Source organism: Pseudorca crassidens, chromosome 7, assembly GCF_039906515.1.
Source record: "Pseudorca crassidens isolate mPseCra1 chromosome 7, mPseCra1.hap1, whole genome shotgun sequence".
Classification (NCBI taxonomy): Eukaryota; Metazoa; Chordata; class Mammalia; order Artiodactyla; family Delphinidae; genus Pseudorca; species Pseudorca crassidens.
In genome coordinates, this window is record NC_090302.1 from 31851651 (window position 1) to 31871866 (window position 20216).

Sequence of the window (20216 nt, forward strand, 5' to 3'; positions counted from 1 at the left end):
CTAGAAATGCAGACTAAAATATTTATAATAAACATTACTTTAAAAGCACCACAGTGCCTTCAAGAAAATAAAGGAAATTCCTGGGGGCCAAAAACAAAGGGAAAACTGAGAACCCAAGTGATAAGCTTGTGAGCTGATCCAGCGATTGTTGGGCAAGTGGTAGCGGTGAAGTGGGGCAACGGCTGGTCTTATTAAATAACTGGTTGTTTTAACATCCAGATAAGAACAGAAAATGAGCCTTGCAGGCAGAAAGTTAACTGGAAACAGGACCCTGCATGAAGCCAGGACTCTTGAGGTGGTAGACCCTTGGGAAATGATGGTCCAGATAAAGTATCTTCCCAGCACTGGAAGATGACAAGGAAATTTGTCTCAGCTTAGGTTCAGGATGGGGTAAAGAGTCATGCATGAGAATTTGAAACCAAAGTGCTGTGCCTCACATGGGTTTGGTATTCATTTAATCTCAACCCATAGGAAAAATTAATATAAAAACTAGTCTCAGGGGCTTCCCTGGTGGCGCAGTGGTTGAGAGTCTGCCTGCCGATGCAGGGGACGCGGGTTTGTGCCCTGGTCCGGGAGGATCCCACATACCGCGGAGCAGCTGGGCCCATGAGCCATGGCCGCTGAGCCTGCGCATCCGGAGCCTGTGCTCTGCAATGGGAGAGGCCACAACAGTGAGAGGCCCACGTACCGCAAAAAAAAAAACCCAAAAAAACACTAGTCTCAGGATGGCGGTATCGCAGGGTGCCTCTTAGAAGCAAACACAGTATTGCTTTAGGATAGCATGACCTCAACTCAGGCTGCACAGAGGGGACCTCCTGAAAATAACTTCACAATCCCAAATTACAAAATACACAAGGAAACAATCTACCATGAGGAACAGTTAATAGAGAAAATAGGAAGATTAGATCAACAAAAATTTTAGCTAATAGGACAGTGTGTATGCACACTCACACACATGCACTCATTAAACACATAAAAGAAATTTAGAATTTGAGAAAAGAATATATATATATATATTTAAAATAACTAAATACAACATATAAAATAAAAATTTTAGTCTCAATGTGAAAAACAGTGAAGGAACTTCTGCTTTCATAATGGCAGAATTGAAGCATACTCACCCAAAAGGACAATAGAAAAGTTAAACAAAATATTACAAACTACCTGTTTGAAGGCATCAAAGAGCTAACAAGGCAGAAAAAAATATGGGGCCAAGATCCAAGCGAATCAGGCAACCAGGAGATGAGCAGGGCATTTGGGGCCACACATCCCTAGGGAAATGAGGCTCCTTGAGGTTTGGAGGACAAAACTTGGAGTCCAGATCCTGCCAAGAAGCGTTGTTTTGGACTGGGACTCTGGAAGGCTATGTCTTAGGAAAAAGGGTCCACTGGCCATGGATTGACGTTGCAGGGACTGAAGCCCAGCTCTATATCATCTCAGTTTTGGAAACTGGATTAAGGTGAACTTGGATTGTTCTTGCTCCTGAATGCCTGAGAGAAGCCAATGTAAATCCTCCCTGGAGGAATTAATATCATGCTAGGCTTCTAGTTATTTCTCTAATTTTTTATATTCAGTGATCCAGTCCTTAGTGAAAAATATACAGGGAGATGAGACAAGACAAAATTGAGAGAGGGAGGGAGGGAGAGAGAATAGACAATGAAACAGACACACATTGTGTTTTCAGAAACAGACTTTAAAATAACTATTCTTAAGTGCAAAAGAGTATATAAACTATACTACTCTTCATGTAAGAAACAAGAGGATATAAGAAAATATACTTGTACCTGGGACTTCCCTGGTTGCACAGTGGTTAAGGCTCTGCGCTCCCAATGCAGGGGGCCTGGGTTCCATCCCTGGTCCAGGAACTAGATCCCACATGCATGCCACAACTAAGAAGCCCACATGCCACAACTAAGGAGCCTGCCTGCTGCAACTAAGACCTGACTCAACCAAATTAAAAAAAAAAAAAATCAAACAAACAAAAGAAACTGGTTATGGTTTAAAAAAAAGAAAGAATGTATTTGTATCTTCTCATTTGTACAAAAGAAATATAGAAAGGATAATGTAGCAACTGAAGAGATTGGATCCTTATGGGGATGGAGTGGGAAAGGGAAAGAAAGAAGAGGGAAATGGAAACTGAGTAGTAGGATGAGGAGGGAGCAACACTTCTCTGAGTAAACCTTTCTGTGTAGCTCTGACTCTTATAACCATTATAATGTTTCACACACACCAAAACAAAACAAAATTAAAAACCAATTAATTAAAACAAGATACCACTACACATCTACTAGAATGGTGAAAATCAAAAACACTGACAACACCAAATGCTGATGTGGGTGACAAGCAACAGGAACTCTCATTCATTGCTGGTGGAACGCAGAATGGTGCAGCCACTTTGGAAGACTGTTTGGCAGTGTCTTATGAAACTGAGCATGTTCTTACCATACAGTCCAGCAATCTTGCTCTTTGGTATTTCCCCAAACGAATTAAAACCTTATGTCCACCCAACATCCTGCATATGGATGTTTATAGTAGCTTTATTCATAATTGTCCAAAATCGGAGCAACCAAGATGTCCTTCAGTAGGTGAACAGATAAACTGTGGTACATCCAGACAATGGAATTTTATTTTTTTTGGCTGCATCGTATGGCATGTGGGATCTTAGTTCCCCCACCAAGGATCGAACCCCAGCCCCCTGCAGTGGAAGCACAGAGTCTTAACCACTGGACCACCAGAGAAGTCCCCAGACAATGGAATATTATTCAGCAATAAAAAGAAATAAACTAAAAGAAAATGAGCTAAAAGTGAAATGTGTACCAAAAAGAAATAAGCTACCAAGCCATGCAGAATATTAAGTGAAATATTACTTTACTTGCATGAATATTACTAGTACATATTATTAAGTGAAGGAGGCCACTCTGAAAAGGCCATATACTATATAATTCCAACTATATCACCTTCTGGAAAAAGGCAAAACTATGGAGATCCTAAATGGCTCAGTGGTTACCAGGGGTTTGGGGACGAGAGTGACGCATAGGCAGAGCACAGTGGAGTTTTAGGGCAGTGTGATGGTTAATTTTATGTGTCAACTTGACTAGCATAAGGGATGCCCATATAGCTGATAAAACATTATTTCTGGGTGTGTCTGTGAGGGTGTCTCCAGAAGAGATTAGCATTTGAGTTGGTAGTCTGAGTAAAGAAGATCACCCTCGCTAAGGCAGGTGGGCACTGTCCAGTCTGTTCAGGGCCTAAATAGAACAAAACCGTGGAGGAAGTGTGATTTTGTGCTCTTTGCTTGAGCTGGGACATCCATTTTCGCCTGCCCTTGGACACAGGTGTTCCTGTTTATCAGGCTTTTAGACTTGGACCAGGATTTGTACCATTAGCCCCTCAATTTCTAAACCTTTGGACGCAGACTCATAGCATCTGCTCTCCTGTGCTTAAGCCTTTGGACTCACTGAATCACACCACCAACTTTCCTGGGTCTCCAGCTTACAGATGGCAGACTGCGGGGCTTCTCAGCCTCCATAATCAAGTGAGCAAATTTCTATACCAAATCTCCCGATATGTCTGTCTGTCTATCTATCTATCTATCTAACTGGTTCTGTTTCTCTGGAGACCCCTAATACGGGCAGTGAAACTATTCTGTATGACACAATGCAGGATACAAGTCATTATACATTTGTGAAAACCCACAGAATGTAGAACACCAGGTGTGAATCCTGATGTAAATTGGACTTGGGTGATAATGATGTGTCAGTGTAGGTCATCAATTGTAGCAAACGTGCTAAGCTGGGTGTTGATGTTAGGGAGTATGTACATGTGTGGGAGTAGGAGTATGTGGGAACTCTCTGTACTTTCTGCTCAGTTTTGCTGTGAACTTAAAACTGCTCTAAAAAGCAAACTTTATTAAAAAGAAGAGAAAAAAGAAAAATAATAAAGAGACGGCTAGATATCCTTAGATACTAATAGCTAGTAATGATAAAGATAACGTGATTTAGGTATTAGTAGAGATAGATCAGTGAGAAAGAATAGAATGCTAAAAATATTCCCATATATGAAAATAAACAATAAAGATAGCATTTTGAATTTGTGGACTCAGGAGATGAGGTGCTCACAGGCCCTGGGTATGACCCCAGAGAGTGATGCTATACTCCTTCAGAAGTCATTATTCACAAGCCTACTGCCAGCACTGCAGCTCAGGATTATTCCATGTTTATGGCTAGAACAACTGCTTATTCTCTAAAAAGAAATCATTCAATTCCAACCTCACTATATAACGAAATATAGATAGTAAAAATTAGAAAATATATGTATTTATTAGATCTTAAAGTGGGAAAAAGCTTTTCTTGGCATAAAACCACAAAGAAAAAAATCTCAGAAGAAAAAAATGAAACAGAATTAAAAGGTAAACAAAAAAAGTTCATTATATATGACAGAGAAAGGTTACTATCCTTATTACATAAAGACCTTTTAGAAATACTAAGAAAATGAAAAACCAATTTAAAAATTGACAGTGGAGGCCTTCCCTCATGGCGCAGTGGTTGAGAGTCCGCCTGCCGATGCAGGGGAGAAGGGTTTGTGCCCCAGTCCGGGAAGATCCCACGTGCCGTGGAGCGGCTGGGCCCATGAGCCATGGCCGCTGAGCCTGTGCGTCCAGAGCCTGTGCTCTGCAACGTGAGAGGCCACAACAGTGAGAGGCCCGCATACAGCAAAAAAAAAAAAAAAAAAAATTGACAGCAGACATCAGTGAATAATCCAGAAAATAGATACACAAAGCCAATAAAAATATGACAAAATTCCATCTTACTAACTAGGATTTAGTAAAACCATTATTTGCCTAAGTGTTTGGAGAGAGTTTTTTGGTTTTTGCTTTTGCAAGGGTGAAACAAACATCTGAAACCTTCCTGGATTCCAAGAAGTCTGGCAGCATGTTTTTTTTTGGGTTTTTGTTTTTAAATTTTCTTTTATTTATTTTCTATTTATCTTTTATTTATTTTCTAAATTTTCTATCTATCTATTTATTTATCTGGCTGCTTTGCATCTTCGTTGCTGTGCATGGGCTTTCTCTAGTTGCGGCGACCAGGGGCTACTCTTCATTGCGGTGCGTGGGTTTCTCATTGCGGTGGCTTCTCTTGTTGTGGAGCACGGGCTTTAGGCGCGCGGGCTTCAGTAGTTGTGGCACGTGGGCTCAGTAGTTGTGGCTCGCAGGCTGTAGAGCGCAGGCTCAGTAGTCACGGCGCATGGGCTTAGTTGCTCCACGGCATGTGGGATCTTCCTGGACCAGGGCTTGAACCCGTGTCCCCTGCATTGGCAGGCAGATTCTTAACAACTGAGCCACTGGGGAAGTCCCTGGCAGCATGTTTAAAGAGCCATAAAAATTAGAGGTATATACAAAAACTTATATGAAAGGCTGTTTAGTTTATATGTCCAACACAGTCATGATTAAACAAAGCATGCTGTATTCATAATTTGATATAAGGCTAAGCAGCTAGTAACATTTTTGTTGAAAACAAAGAAATTATGTAAGAACATCTCAAAACAGGATGCCCACAATTTTCTGAATTAAAAAAAAGTTATAGTAGAAGGGTTTGTATAGTTTAAGATTAAGGAGGATTTTAATTTTTTCTTCTTTGTTCTTTTCTCTGATTTTAATTTTTTGGTAATGTACATTAAGTAATTTTATAATTATGAGAAAATGTCATTTTCTGTTTAAATAAAAGGTACCCAACTACCAAAAAAAAAAAATGAACAGTAATTAGAATCAGCTAGGATGTGGGAAAGAACCCAAAATGGAATAAAAACAATAACGAATAAACCTAACACTATTACAAGATCAGATCAGGTAACCACACTAAAAAGGTGGAGAAGAAGGGAACTCACCCAAGTAACTTTATAAAATCATATTTTGGCTGAGTACTGTAAGACTAAGGACAAAAAGAAATGTATGTAAATACTATGCTCTATTTAGTAAATTTACTTCTCAAAGGGGTATGGGTTGGCAATTCTGAATCTACTTTACGTGTATACTAGGATTGAACAAATAAGCATATATATCATAGATAATGGGAGCCAGGTCTTTCACTGTTGGAGAAAAAAATTTCAAATAAAAAGATAAAAGCTAGAATAAACCCTGTGGTGTTGGATGGAATTGGAGGTAACAGTGTGAAATCAGTGTGTGTGTGTGTGTGTGTGTGTGTGTGTGTAATACACATATACACTGATAGGTGCACAAATAGATATAAATATTTCTCAGTTCTCTCTGCTGAAAGGGCTTAGGAGCAATGACAGTCCCAGAGTAGTATACACACCTAGCACTCAGATCTTGGATTCTAATACCATCTCCAACAAAAGGAACCAGGTTCCTTGGAGAAGTGGTTGATTCCAGGGCCTTGGGTAGGGGAGGAATATAATGAGATTTCATATTGAAGGGACCAATATGCTCACAGAGAGGAAAATGGATTAGGGGAGTCAGAGTAGATAAGTAAGACCAGTTAGGAAGCTACTGCAACAGTCCAAGTTAGAGATGAAGGTAAGCAAATGTTAGGTAGACTATGTGGTGGTGGTGGATGAGATACAAAGAATGATTTGAAGCTATTTAGGAAGTAAAGGTGACAAGACCCGGTGACAGATTGGATTTTGAGTGGTAAAGGAAAAGAAGATAATGATCAGATTTTTACTCCTGGGATGGACATACAGATGGACAAGTATTGGATATTAACCAATATGAGGAGTAGTTTTACATGAAATCATGATCAGTTCTGTCTTGGACAGGTTGAGTTTGAGATGCCTTTGGGACACCTAAATGAGGACATAGTAAATAGCTGAATATACATAATTGGAGTAAGGAAAAGACGTCAAGGAGTCTCTGGTATCTAGACGGTAATAGAGTTTGCTGCCTTAGACACTGCACATGTGCCAAATGTAAGGGCCCCCTGATACTCCCACCAATCATACCCACTAGCCCTGGCAGCCCATATGGTGAGAATAAGAAAGCATCAGGGATGGCCTTTAAAATAGTGAGTTTCTCCTCCACTAGACTCTCCTGAGAACCACACTGACTCAAAGACAGCTTTATTCCACCACCTCCCACAAGCACTCTGCTGCCAAGTCATTGCAATTCTACCTCTCAAGTCCATCCGCTTCTCATCACCCTGCTGCTACTGTGCCTTAGTATAGGCCCTATGTGGCCCTCCAAATCCATCCTCCACCCAGTCACAGTGGTCTTTCTAAATAGTGTCTCCTTCCTCTCTTTCCTTCCCCCCTTTGAAATAGTAATGAGGTTAATTATAGTAACAGCTCATACTTATAGAGTACTTTAGGCACTGTGTTTAAATCTTTACATGGGTTATCTCATTAATGGTCACAATTTTCTAAGACAGGCATTATTATCTCTCTCTCTCTTTTTTGTTTTTTTACAAATAAAGAAAAGGAGGCTTGGAGAGGCTATGTAACTTGCTTAAGATTGTATAGCTAGTAAGTGGTAGGGTCTAAAGCTTACACACTTAGCCATTATGCTCTATACACATTGTAAACAACAAAAAGGGAAGAATAAGGAAGAAGAAAGCAATCACCTGTTAAGAGACCTTAGGCAAGCCCTTCTCTCAGGGCCTCAGGGTGCTGACTTGTTTTGAGGAGGCTGAACTAGATGCTCTCTAACAACCCTCAGGCTCTAATTTATGAAATAGGATAATGGAGAAGAAGAAGTGGTCAACGTTTCCCCTCTCTGGCTTCCTGCTAGGATGCCCATGCTGCAAAGGCTATACTGCCTGATCACTGATCAGCTGAGGCAGCTGTGACCCTTCTTTATGTGGCCAAACATAATGTGGCTTGGGATGTCCTTTGCCCAATTATGTTGGGTTTCCTGGGAACACTGTACTGGAGAAGCCCTGGTCGATGTCCAGTCTTGATTCTTAGAAGTATCTCCCTATTTTCCTCTGTACTCTGGCCTCTTGGGCAGGTCAGCAAGGGCAAAGGCTGCCCGTGAAACTGGAGCTGCCTCTCCTTACACCTGAATCAGGCTCACGGGCCTCCCTTCTTCCAACTCTCCCCAAAGTCTGGATGCTGGGCTTCTCTGAGCCTGTTTGCATATCTGAATCTGGCTTTTCCCAGAGGTCTCTTATTCAGGACACCACGTCCTGCCCTCAAATGAATGAGGAGCTCTCCTGCCTCTCAACTGTTCTAGAACACTAATTTTCAAAACTTTTTGACAATAACCCATACCAAGAAATAAATCTTAAATTGTGGCCCAGTATACTCATCTGCATGTATACAAACACACACACATGCACACATACACCCCTATGTACAAAGACATATAACTGCAACTGAACTTATTACCTTTATAATGTGCAATGAACTTTGATAGGTTCTATTGAAGTCTGTTTCGTGAAAATTATCCTAGTCCAATCCACTGAATTCATTTCATGAGCCCTACATGGCTTGAAAATCATTATACAACCATGCACTAGTTCACCTTTAAACCAATAGTGAGGAGAGGAAGTCTAACTATCAGTAGTATCAGTAAATTAAGGACAAAAGGATTGGTTATGAAAAAAACAATCTTCATGGACTTCTCAGGATATGAGATAACTACCTGAATGTGACCAGGTCCACAGTAGATGTGACTAGCTTTGCAGCATAACTGTCTCAAGATATTTTATAGTAAGGTGAATACAAGCCACAATTACCCTGTGTAGTTGTAAGTAGCCTGAAATAACTGTGCTCCCCCTTCTCTCTGCTCTGTAGAGCACTGGATTGGGGGAAAGCCATTGTCTATTTGAAGTTGCAGGAATTAAGTATAATTCTTGGGGTACAGAGTAAACCCAAAACCAATCAAACTTTCAACAGGTGCTTTCTAAGTGACGAGTCAGGTCAAGAAATATTTACCTATGTAACCAATACTGTGCTCACTGCTGAAAGAAAACGCTGATGGTATGGTCCTTAGTCTTATTTATAATTCAGTATGGCTGGCACATAGTATGGGCTCAAAAACACATCTGTTGAATAAATGCATGCGTAAGTTGATTTGGTGAACTAGGTAGAAGCAAAGCTTTGCCATAAAAATGGGACTCTGTTCCAGAAAATGTGTTTACCCAATGAATACTTTTTGTGTCATGTTTAACAATCTCCAAATCTCAAGCACTTAGCTAGTATACATTCAACAAACGTTTATCATATCTCTTATGTGCCAGACACCCTGCTGGGATAAAGAAGTAAGAGACACATTGCTCCTTCTGAGAGACTGTTTAAAGGTCAAAGATTCTTCCTACCCTAGGATCCACATTTGATCACCTTTCAAATGTGATTTTGCAGTATGTCTACGTCTCCACTCTCTTGAGCTGGGCTGGCCTTGCGAATTACTCTGAGCAACAGAATCTGGTATAAGTGGTGTGACAGTTCTGGAGCCCAGGCCTCAAGAGGACCTGTAGCTTCCACCTTCTCTCCCTCAGAGCACTGCCCTGAGAAAAACATGCAAGGAAGATGGTCTAATTTGCTGGACGATGAAAGGTCATACAGAAGAGAACTGAGACACCTTGGCCAACAGCCAGCACCAATTACAAGACATGTGAAGGAAGCCATTTGGACTTTTTAGTCTGGCCAAACTTCTAGCAACCACAGGAATAAGCCCAGCTGATCCAGTAGAGGAGCTGCCTAACCAACCCATAGAACTGTGAAAAATAATAAACCATTGTTTTAAGCCACTTAGTTTTGGGGGTGGTGTGTTACGCCGCTAGAGATAACACAGAAACTGATACCTAAAAAAGAGACACGCTGGCCTAACAAAAAACCAGAGCATTGACTTTGGAACTGGCTGGTGAGCAGAAGATAGAAAGGCAATGAAGAAACTATTAGTGAAGTCTGGAGGAGCAGAGAAGAAGTTGCTATTGGAGTCTGGAGAAAAGTGAACTGTGTAAGTCAGTGGCAGGATAATTGGCAAAACTGTCATCTGCAGTAACTTGGAAGATAGAAAATATACCTAATGAACTTGTAGATATGGCTTAGGAGCTTTCTAGGTGGAATGTTGAAGAAAATATCAACTGGCTTTTTTTAGCTGCATATGATTAAGGTATGGGGAGAAAGAAACAAAGAACTACTCAGCTTGCAGGCAGAATTGAGAGTAAATATAAAGAGCACAGAGTGTGCTGGGTTAGAAAACGGTTTTAAATTTTCATTTTTTCTTGCCAACAAAAGAGTCTCATGTAGTAAGATATGACCTAGAGATGAAGATCAAATCAAGAGTATGGCTGTGCAACCCTTTATTAAGACCTCAAAAATATTAAAGATGGTACATTGCAGGCCTCTCAGCTAGACAAAAGAACTTGTAAGGATCTCAAGGGCATTGTTCCACAGCAGCCTGCGCCACCCGAAGCAGAGAGAGGCCTATGTGAAAGATAATTATGGATGTGGTTGTGGAACATGGAGTGAACCCAGTCAGATTCATAGAAGACCCATGAAGTGTTGGAGGTAATTGTATCACTGAGAGTGCCACCAGCTTGAACTACTGAGGCGGTCCCAAATGAAAAGGAGCCTCCGGGGCCCCCGTTTCCTATATGCAGGAAACAGGCTAAGAAGTCTACTCAGCTGCAAACATGGGCTATGTCTCAAGGAAAAGGAAGACTTCTCAGAGAGTAGAGCCAAGAACCCAGGTGGCCGAGCCCAGAGCCAAGGGGAACAATGGAATAGAAAACACACATAGGAGTAAAACCAGACCCTAATCAAGGCACATTTCATACCTCAGAGTAGGGGCCCTGCTAATGTATAACCAGCTGGCTTTCAGGATTGCTATGGACTAGTGACTGCTAGGTACCTCCTATTTCTCTCCTTTTGGAACAGGAATGTCTCCTGTGGTTTATTCTGTGCCTGTCTCACCACTGCTTGCTGGATGAGTGTGTGGTTGATGTGCGTTTTGTCCATTGGTCTCTGAATCAGAAAGATTCACACCTGGGGAACTTCAACATCTGGACACGACATTGGTCTCAAGATCCCAGACTTAAAACTTGATGTGATAATTGGCATGAGATTTTGGGGTCCTAAGATAAGGGTGAGAATATTTTGCATGTGGGAGAAATGTGAATAATCTGTGACCAGAAGGAACTGTGATAGATTGTTTAATAGCCCCAAATGACTCCCATCCTAGTACGCATAAAGATGGAACCTATTTCTCCATATTATTTAGTCTGGGATGGTCATATAACTTGGCTTTGATCAACAGAATGTAGCGTGCACATTCTAGAGCCTATTCCTCAAGAGGTCCTATAGCTTTTTCCTGTGCTTTCTTAGAATAATGTCCTGAGACCACTGTGTAAGAAAGCCAGTTTAGCCTGTGGGAGGATGAAAGGCCAGGTAAAACAGAGTCGAGGAATCCCAGCTGATAGCCAGCGTCAACTGCCAGATATTCAAGTCAGTCCATCTTAGACCATCCAATTCACTGACCTTGAACTGAATGTAGCCACGTGAGTGAGAGCAGGAGAAGCCTGCAGAGGAACTGCCCAACCAACCCACAAAATCATAAGAAATAATAAACTGTTATTGTAAGCCGCTTAGTTTTACTGTAGTTTGTTACACAGCAGTAGATAACTGTAGCAACCCTGATTTTACAGATCTTATTCTAGTGGAAAAAACAGACAAGTAAGCCAGTAATAACAGTGAAAGGTGTTGATCCTTATAATAGGGAAGTACAGGAAAGCTATGGGAGCATATAGCAGGAAAACAAAGCCTTGTTTAGTGGGAAGGCATGGCTGTACAGAGGAAGGAGCATTCACTCTGAGAGCTGAAAAATAAAAGGTACGTTTTGTCCATACAGATAAAAGGATTGTTATATGCAAAGGTCCCAAGCTAAGAAAGAACTTGAGGAAATACAACAGGGCTGTCACATCATGAGAGTCTGGTTAATGAAGGGAAGAAAAGAGAAACAGAGGAAATAAAGAGCAAATAAATAATAAAATGGCCGACTTAAGTGCTGACATAATTACCTTAAATGTAAATGGAATCAAAAGATTCCATTTATGAATGGAATCAAAATGAATCAAAATGAATCAAAATGAATCAAAAGAGCCCACAGTCCATAGGTTAGCACTGAATAATAAGGCAATACACCTACCATTTGGTTTTCTGGGATCTGTTCTCTGCAAGTCTGGGGAGAGATGCTGCTCCTTCTGGGGGGCTCTGCTTGGAGACCCTCTGCCTGGAGACCGTCTGCAGGCTTTCCGCTCAGGGCCCTGCGCCTTGTTGCTGCAGGGAGGCTGTTTGCTGGGCGCCCAGCTCTGCCTTCGGGGCTCAGCCTGGGTGCTGGGCAGACAGGGAGGAGCTTGGGGTCTGCAGGAATCTGGGCTCAGCCTTCCCTTCTGCTGTTCTGCCTCTCTTCGCCTATTTTCTTCTTCTCGCTTCCTGGGAGCAAAGCCAAAGGGGAAGAGGAAAAAATTAAGAGCGTTCGTTACCTGTTCAAGTGTTCCTGAGTGAGATTTGAACTTTAAAAGGAGCTACCACAACACAGGGGGGATTTGGAAATTCAGAATTTTCACAATTTCACAATTTCCTGTCTTTTATCCAGGTCTTATAGTTCAAAGGATGATGGAGGCAGAAAGACTCTTATAGATCAACCTGTGCCCAGTTGAGACACATATGATATGGAACTTTTTGGTGAGACATAAGAGGATCCCAAGGTGTGTGTGCCCCAAGTATGTGTGATCCCTGGAACTACACCCTTTTTCTCCTATTCCAGAAAGCACATCAGAATGCAACTGAGAATGATAGTCAGAGGGATAACGCTTAATCTTCTCTATTTGTTAAAAAGACCACTGGTAAACCTTAACGATTACATGAAAAAATTACAAAGCACCTCACAACTGATTATAACACACCTGTGAGGTGTGTTATAATCTCGTAACACTGCCATCGAGAGCTCTTAGAGCTTATGGGTCAAACCCACTCAACTTGCAGATGAGGTCCAGAATCACCTGTTACAATAACAGGTGATTTTCAAGAAGTCATACACAAGTAGCTGGTGGCTAAGCTGGAACCTTTGGGTAGCAACAGAATAGACAGGGGAGGCCAAGACTAGAAATGAGTGGCCGGGTGAGGCAGATGGGCCGAGGTAGCGCAGGTCCAGAAAAGGGTCAGGTGCTTAAGGACGAAGTGGCTGAGTTAAGGACAGGATTTGTTTCTGCGCCTCTCCTGTGCCGGGCACTGATGATACAGTGATGAGGACCACAGAGTTCGGCCCTCCCTTGAAGAACCTTCTACCCAGAGCGGAACAGCTAGGACAACAAAGGCTTAACATATGACGGAAGAAATGTTATAATAACGTGCTTGCACAGAGGAAGTAGTGATTAATTTTGTGGAGGAACCTGGAAGAAGGTCCCAACTGTTGATTCTCAAAGATGTGTAGGAGTTTGCCAGGCAGATAGGTGGGAATGAGGATGTTAGTCTGAGGGAGAAGTCTGGGCAAAGGAGCGAGTATGGAAAAACTGGGTCTGTTTTGCTTCTTTTGACCTTTAAACAACACTTGCTATAAACGGCAGGCACCCAATACATATTTGCTGCCCAGGAAGAGAATTTGGTTGCCATTTAAAGGTGCAGTTTAAAGTAGAATAATTAGAGGTGTAGTGAAGAGAACACTGCACTGGAAGTCTAAGAATTCTTCTGGTCCTGCCTCTGCCAGTAACCACAAAAAGATCTTGAATAAGTCACTTTCCTGCCGAAGACTCAGCTTCCCCAGGTCTAACACTTGCATGATGGCTAATAATCCTGAATTGATTTAAGGGTCTGTTTGGAATGTCTTTATAAAATCGGGGCTGTGTTATGTAATGGGATGGAGAGATTTCTTTTATTGGAGTAGCTGGTATCAGGGTCCCTCTTAGTGGGGGACCTTGTTTAGACAAATACCTCAGTAAGCTTGGGGACAGGATTGAGGGCTGGTAGAAGGTGAGACCCTCAGGGCCTAGGTGGTGACTGGCTTTGAGGCTCCAGATCTCCTTTTCTTGATCTAATAGCGGTGCTCCTGGCAGGCAGAGGGAGAGCTGCTCTTTTTACTGGCACTGATGAACAGAAGTGCTTTAAGAGAATATATTGGTCCTTCAGACAGACAGGCGTGTGGGGTCGCCTGGCTTGGCATTTGCATGGATATCATTGCCATCAAAAGAGGCTTTGAGGTGATAGCCTAGACTTTGTTATTTGAGCAGTCATTTCTCCTTCTTTTAGGACACTAAACCCCTTTCCTTTTCAGTTCCAAGAAGCCACTGTGCAATCAGCCCCTGGGCAAACCTTGTCACTGAAGACCTTTCTGGGCCTCCCACAAAGGCGGTCACAGGACAAACAGGGGATCTAGCCTTTTAGAGTGATCAAGATGGCCAGCAGGTAAGGGAGCTCTGCCTTCTGAAGACTTTTCTGGAGGGGGGAGGTTTGCAAGGGGTTATTTTTTTCATTCTGGTGGAACTCAGTAAGCAGATTCGGGAGAAAGAATGTAATCATGAGAATATATAATTACACACTCAGCTGATGAACAGAAGTAAATTAATGTTTTTAAAAAATGGATGCATTTTGCATTAAAAAAATCTTCCAGGTGGCACACAGCCCACAAATGTGCAGATCTCCAGAGCTGTGGTTCTTGAATGTAAAAGCAGTGATCACTGAGGAAAAGGGATTAGAACTGGGAATTATGCATAAGCTGCATCTTATTTTATCTGTACTGCTGCCTTGAAACAAAAAGCAACCCCCCCCCCCACACACACACAGAGGATACAGCTCCTCAGAATAGAATATGATCCCGTGTGTGTTTCCCTGGGGGGAAAATGTCCAGAACCACTGCTCATAATCTAAGAACTTGAAGGAATCTCACTTTAATGAGGGCAATGCACTTATCTGGTAGATAAGGAAACTGAGGCAGAGAGCTTAGTGACTTATCCGAGGTTACGTGCTAACAGCTTTCTATACACAGGGCTGAGCTGGAATTCAGCAGCTTTACTTCTTCCTGTAAAATTCATCTCACAAATCATTTTTAAAAATTTTACTCAGTCTTCTTCCATCATTTAAAAAAGTGAATTGGGTCATATGAAAAAAGTGGTAAGACTACATTAAAGTAAACATTAACAGCATTTCAAGCTAGCTTCTAGCATAGCTTTTAGTCCTGAACCCTTAGACTCAATAACTGTCCTAAAATTTAAGTGTTTTTTCTCCAACTAATTTATTACGGAATGTCAAAGATCTTTAATCTTCATGGTAGGCCATGCTATACACTTGACCTATTTTTGTAAAGTTTAGGAAACAAATACAAGAAAAAGAACCAATGTGATTCTACTTTACATGAAAATTTAAAGAGAAAAAAATCCTGTCCATGACACAGCAAGTAATATTTTAGCAGGAAATTTATTAAGATAGCAGAATCTTAATGTATAAACTAGTCCCACATTTTCCTCCCCCTTTTTTTGTTTTCTATTATCTTAAGGGAAATCAGCCAGACAACAGCTTTTGATGGGCTACCAATTAGTCTGGTTTGTACTGTCTCTTCTAGAGCAATTTTTGCAGCTCCCCAGAGGCTCACAGTATAAAAATGTAAGAAAGCCAACTGGGGATCAGATCTTTGACAACCTCTGCTTTGGGTCCTATGGACCACAGGGTAAAGGATGGGCTGGAGAAACGGGGCTGTTTCACCCAGGGAAGAAAAGACCCAAGGCATACATTGCTGGTGCAAATCTCTGAAGGGCTGTTGTGGGTCAGAGATATACCCTGAAGCCCTCTCAAGCCAGATCTAAGACCCAAGAATGGAGACTTCTGCAAATGAGAAGCCTAGATAACCACTGCAAAAAAAAAAAAAAAAGGCCAGTAAGAAACCAAGTGATCAAAAGTTTGCTTGATGTGCAGAGAACCAGATCAAGGGCAGTAACTTCAAAGACTTGAATGTTCCATGGCTTTAGCATCTCAGCACTGAATGTGTCCGTTTGCGCAATACGGCATGGACCTGCCTCTGGGCCTGGAAAGTTTAAGTCCTGGAAGCTGATGGATTTTTTCCCTACCCCACTATGTGGTTTCCACGAGAGTTTTAGTTGTCAATTTTTAACAGGAAGAAATTAATTCTTTCAGACACTGCAGAAATAAAGCAGGCTCATTCTCATTCATGAGTATTCAAGTTGCCATTGCCATGAATACAGGACTAAGAGGGGTTTGAGAGATGTGATTAAAATGGTTTCCACAGAAAAGGGAGGTTAAGTTAGTGTGTCCTGCTGTTGTACCGACTTATCCCAGCTTTGCCCTAGTGCCATTCTTGTTCATCGTCCTGGTGTAGGCTTGGGGCCAACTAATTTTCTTAACTTTGTCAAGGATTTAGAAGGATACTGGTATGCTCTGCTATGTTAGCTTGGAGAATAACAAGAAGATTTTTCCTGAACTATGTTGCAGAACTGATTCTGGTGGCTTGGTACCACTCTCTTAACAATCACCGGAAATGACACGGCACAACTGAAAAAGCATTGAGTTAGGACAAAAGCTGACTTGGGGGCCTGGAGGCTTTTGCCACCAACAATTACGTGTTGCATATAAGTCAGGAAAAAGAAGCAAGGTTGTTCCATGCTGGCCTATCAGATGGTGCTGGCATCTGGAGAGAGCCTCTAGCATAAGCATGGCTGGAGGGCTGATTCCCCTGAACCAAGCAATGGTAGGAGCCCTGGCTTTGGGTAAGACTGAGATTCATGTGCCAACTCTCCCTTACTAGCTGTGTGATTTCAGGCAAGTTAATCTCTCTGTGTTATTTTCCCCTGCATGAAATGGGTTTAAGGATAGTTGCCCTGTCTACTTCATTGGGTTTTGTACAAATTTAATGTACAAGAATTCTGTAAGCTATAAAGCACTATATTAATATAAGTAATCATTATTACTTTTATTAACAGGTAAAGCTGTTAAGCTGCAAAGGCATCTGGTTAGAAGTGAAGAAACCTGGGTGTGGCACGAGTGCCTTGCCATCTAAGAGTTACAGGGCTGGGCCTATTGATATTTTCAGAAAATGCTCATTGTTGAAACCACACAAGTCCTTTTTCTGTAGAAGCTATTTTAACCACATCTCTCAAGCCTCTCTTAGGTCTTGTATTCACGGCAAATAGCAACTTGAATGCTCATGGAATGGGAAAGAGCCTGCTTATTACTACAATGTCTGATAGAATTAATTTCTTGGCAAAACTGGGCAAATACAACTCTCTGGGGAAGCCACATAGTGGGGTCTAATGTTCAAGTATATGCAGTGATAAACCTTATTGCTCTTAGGTTTCTTTTTAAAATCATAAACCTGTCAAATGGTAATTTGCTCATGATAAGTATGGAGGGAGCTGGAAAACCAAATGCACAAATACAAGTGCCAGTGTGTGTTATGAGGATAAACGGTACATAAATGTGTTTGCTGCCTGAGTAAGGCAAACAAGTTACCGTGATTGGTCCACTTACAGAGATTGAAGGAGACCTCAGAGAGGACCTGGTCCAACCCTTCCATTTGACAGAGGGGGAAACTAAGGCCCAGAATGATGAATGACTTAGGTAAGGTCTTAGACCCACTGTAGGAGCAGTTACTGAACACATATTATTAAATGCTTGCTATATATCAAGGGCTCTAAGGCACTAGAAGTATGGAGGTACATAATATAATCCCTGCTCTCCAGGAATTGACAATCTAATAGGGAATCAGACCCATACCTCCTGCAGAGAGTGAGTTCTAGATGTGATGCATGCTGAAATAGAGATATCTACCCAGAGCTAAGGGACGATATGGGAGACTAATTAAACTAGAAGAGAAAAAAAGGCTACATAGAAATAATGTCAAAATGGGAAAGGAGGGATGTGAGAATAGGTTATTTCAGGCAGATGGGAGGGCACAGCTCTCATAGAATCTTTGACTCTGAAGAGATCTGAGAGACCAGCTCTTCATATACTTTTAAAATTCCCTATATATTATCCTGGAGAGATGACAATTCAGTTTCTGCTGGAACATTTCCAGTGAGAGAAAACTGATTACCTCACCAGGCAGAAAAGGTTTAGCTCTAACCTTTTCAGGTGGTATTGCATTGTATGTGGGGGTCTGTCAGATTCTATCTCTTCACTGTCGCTGAATAACAGGCTTAGTAATACTTGGTCTTTGACTTCCTCTCGAGGGAATGAGAAAATGTCATGCATTTTAGGACCTTTGACTTACAGAATGTTAGAGCTGGGAGGAACCTCAGATATCATTTAGTGCGATTTTAAAAAAAATTCTTTCTATGATTCACGAACCCTCTTAGAGAACGTAATAAAAATCCAAAGATCCCCCCCCCCCCCCACCAAATGTGCATATGCTCATGACACACAAAATACTGCCTACAGTTTCAGGGCACTCATGGAGCCCCAAAGCTTGTCCTGGACTAAGAAATCTTTTCATTTTACTGATGAGAAACTGAGGCTCAGAGAAGTGGAATGGTATGGAGTAGAATCATGGAAGTGATTCCCCATGGATCAGACCACTGGATGAGCAGAAGATTCAGACCTATGGGTCAACCCTGAAGAAAGCCATTGACAAACTGAACATGTCTGGGGAGCTGGCTGCAAGGGGATCTATTACAAAGTGAGAAGGAGAGCTGGGGTACGAGTGTGAGTATCATGAGCACCTTCTTTAATTATCTGGAAGTTGGTTTATAGAAAAGGATTTAGACTTTTCTCTTTTGCTTCAAAGGGTAGCTCAGGATCAAAAGGTAGAAAAGAACTTCTGCCAGACAGAACTGCCCACTAATGAAATGTGCTGCCTGAGGGGCACAGAACTTGTCACTTGACTTTCTGAGGACACAGCGCAACTTCCCATGCAAGGGACTTTGGCATTACAAGAGTTTGAAGTGGGTGACCCAAACTGGACTTGATTAGGTAACTAACTCTAAGAGTCATACTCAGTCTCATGCACTAGTCAGAAGGAAGCTCAGGTCTTCCGAGAGCGTGGTGGTAAGTGAGGAAGTGGTGAAAGTTCAGGATGGCTGAGGCCTCGAGTGTGAGGGGTGGGAGGGTGGAACTAATGGAGAGAAATGAGACTCGGAGATACAAGCGGAAGTCAAATGTTGAAGGGTCTGATGTAGTATCACGTATGGTATTCAAGAATGACGGCCTCTATAGAGCAGTGGGACAGAAGAACTGAAGCAAAGGACATTTCAGAAAGAGGAATTAGCAGAATCAGTGGCAGCAGCACTGGTAGGGAAATCAGGAGGCCAGGGGAGACAGGTTGTGATGAGTTGTAGGTTTCACACAGTGAGCCTGAAGTGACAGTGACAACAGGACATGCAAATGGAAATGTCCAATGATCTGACATACTGGCAAGTAACAAGTGGAAATGCCTGGGAGGCAACGGACGATTTGGGATTAGAGTTCCAGGAGCTCAGGATGTGAGAGAGATGAAGGGGTTATCTACAGAGATGAAGTAATTTAAGTTTTCAGAGTAGATATATTTTCAGTGAAAAAAGTACAGCATGAATAGAAGTCTGAGGAGTTAGCCTGCAGTGCTGACCTCAGTGTGGAAATGGTAATGATTAAGAAGATGTGAGAAGGGAGAGTTCAGGGACTTAGAGGAGATCTGAGACTAGACAGTGAAATAAAAACCTGGGAAAAAGGAAGCTTCAAGGAATAAGAGTGATCAACATAAACACAGTCTTATTTTCATGTGCATTCAACTCTGTGCTTTGGCAGGGAAACTACAGTAATGTGCATTTTGGCAACCTCATAGGAGGTGCAGGATGAGTTGTAAAGTGCTTTTAAATGGATTATAGGTATTTCCTAAATAGTATTTTCTAAAAAAAAATGACTTAGAAAATATGACTAAAACTTCTCTCTCTCCCAATTTCTCTACCAGTAAAATAGTAACCCCTTTAAGTTTAATCAGTTTCTTGACATCCTTACTTTAAGGAAGGTGATTTCTGCCATCGTAACGTAAGAAATAGGGAAAGGTACGTTGAGGCAACATCATGTGCCTGGGCCAATGAGGCAGCAGCAGCAAAGACTGAATTTAACATTCTGATTTCTGTTTCTTAAAACCAAATCTAAAACCAAAATTAAACACTGACTCAGATTTTCATAAATAACTTCTGAGAAATAAAATTAATACAACTTAAATCAGTTACTTCTCCATTTAAATATTTCTCTTGGAGATCTATGCTACAATGTCTGTAGGAGGTGATGGTTAGGAAGTATAAGAAACTTGTTCACTCCCAATAATGAGGACCAAT

At 41.7% G+C, this 20216-nt stretch overlaps 1 protein-coding gene across 5 annotated transcripts in view; it reads right to left on the bottom strand.

The window, feature by feature from the left end:
- The window catches only part of INVS (inversin), a 142073-nt gene that overhangs the window by 18945 nt on the left and 102912 nt on the right, over positions 1-20216 (bottom strand). For all 5 annotated transcript variants that reach the window (XM_067743814.1, XM_067743816.1, XM_067743813.1 and 2 more), the window contains one exon: positions 12104-12390. In XM_067743814.1, coding sequence (XP_067599915.1) covers positions 12104-12390 — 287 coding nt within the window. The remainder of the gene's footprint in view (positions 1-12103; positions 12391-20216) is intronic.